At 47.9% G+C, this 1,041-nt stretch overlaps 1 protein-coding gene across 1 annotated transcript; it reads right to left on the reverse strand.

Annotated features, from left to right (window-relative positions):
* Positions 1 to 330: 330 nt before the first annotated feature.
* On the reverse strand, positions 331 to 876 carry DEU56DRAFT_702963 (uncharacterized protein; the record flags this gene model as incomplete). Its single annotated transcript, XM_041347339.1, has 1 exon — positions 331 to 876. A coding segment is annotated over one exon (546 nt), but the record flags the coding sequence as incomplete, so codon positions are not given.
* Positions 877 to 1,041: the final 165 nt, after the last annotated feature.

The raw sequence follows: 1,041 nt of genomic DNA on the forward strand, positions 1-1,041 counted from the left end.
AGCATACTTTGTATAATTTTGTGCTCCTTTTGTCGATGTCTCTTCAAAGCAAACAGAGAAACAGTGTCTGGTGCATCCACATATGATGCACATAGGGTCAGCTGTTTTGGAGGGTCTGTTGTCCTAAAAGGACTGCCCCGTGCTTGGGGTGAGCTATTTGTGGTTATAGGGCTCGTAGCGAGTGGGAGAGGAAGAAGGGTGGGTGTGTTGATCGGGGAGAGAGCTGTGAGAGAAATGCTCCTGGGTATGAAACATGACATCTTGCATGGTTTTGTATTTCTTATTTTGAAGGCGGCAATTCCATTCGGTTTGATCGTGCTGGTGCAGGTGTAGAGTATAGTTTTGACAAGTCTCAACATCGAACTCAATGATGGTGCAGAAGTTTTTGTGAACTGCGTCGTCTTTGGAGAGGGTGGTGAAATGTTTGGTCCAGTGTTCTTGTGAGGCAGTGTCGCCGATGTCCTTGATCCAGGTGAGATAACATTGATATGCTTCTTGCCATGATAAAGGGTCCATATTAAGTGTCTTCTTGAATTGCGAGAGGTCAAGTAGGTGATAGGAAATGCCAGTGACATTAATCTTGGACCTTTTGAGGGAATGTCCCTCGCAGTGTAATTGTCCTGTGTTGGAGTTAGTGAAGAGGGTGAGCAGACAGTACTGGCCTGCAACAAGTAGGTCCTGTATGAAACTATGGATGCCGAAGTTATATGTCGAATCCAGACCAGTGCCAGAGGGGGCTTCCTTGGAGGAGTCGAAGAGAACCTTCGCGACTACCAGGATGTTAGGTCTGGTTAGGGATTTTGGGGTGAATTTGGTGGTGCCCTGGTTCTGGGAGTTGCGCGAAAGTTGCGCAAAGGCAGACAGCCATTGCTGTAGGGCCGTGCCTGTAGGCCAAGTGGGAAGGGAAATCAGAAGCTCATCTGTGGGGACATTCATTTCCCCGCATCACTGCGCTGTTGAAGAATTTGATTATCATTAGTGCGCCTGAGGTCATCAGCCACGATCTAATCTAAGGACATGTGTCCGGAGGAAGTAGGTGGG

Source organism: Suillus clintonianus (genome assembly GCF_016758775.1).
Source record: "Suillus clintonianus strain FC179 chromosome Unknown DEU56scaffold_1, whole genome shotgun sequence".
Lineage (NCBI taxonomy): Eukaryota > Fungi > Basidiomycota > Agaricomycetes > Boletales > Suillaceae > Suillus > Suillus clintonianus.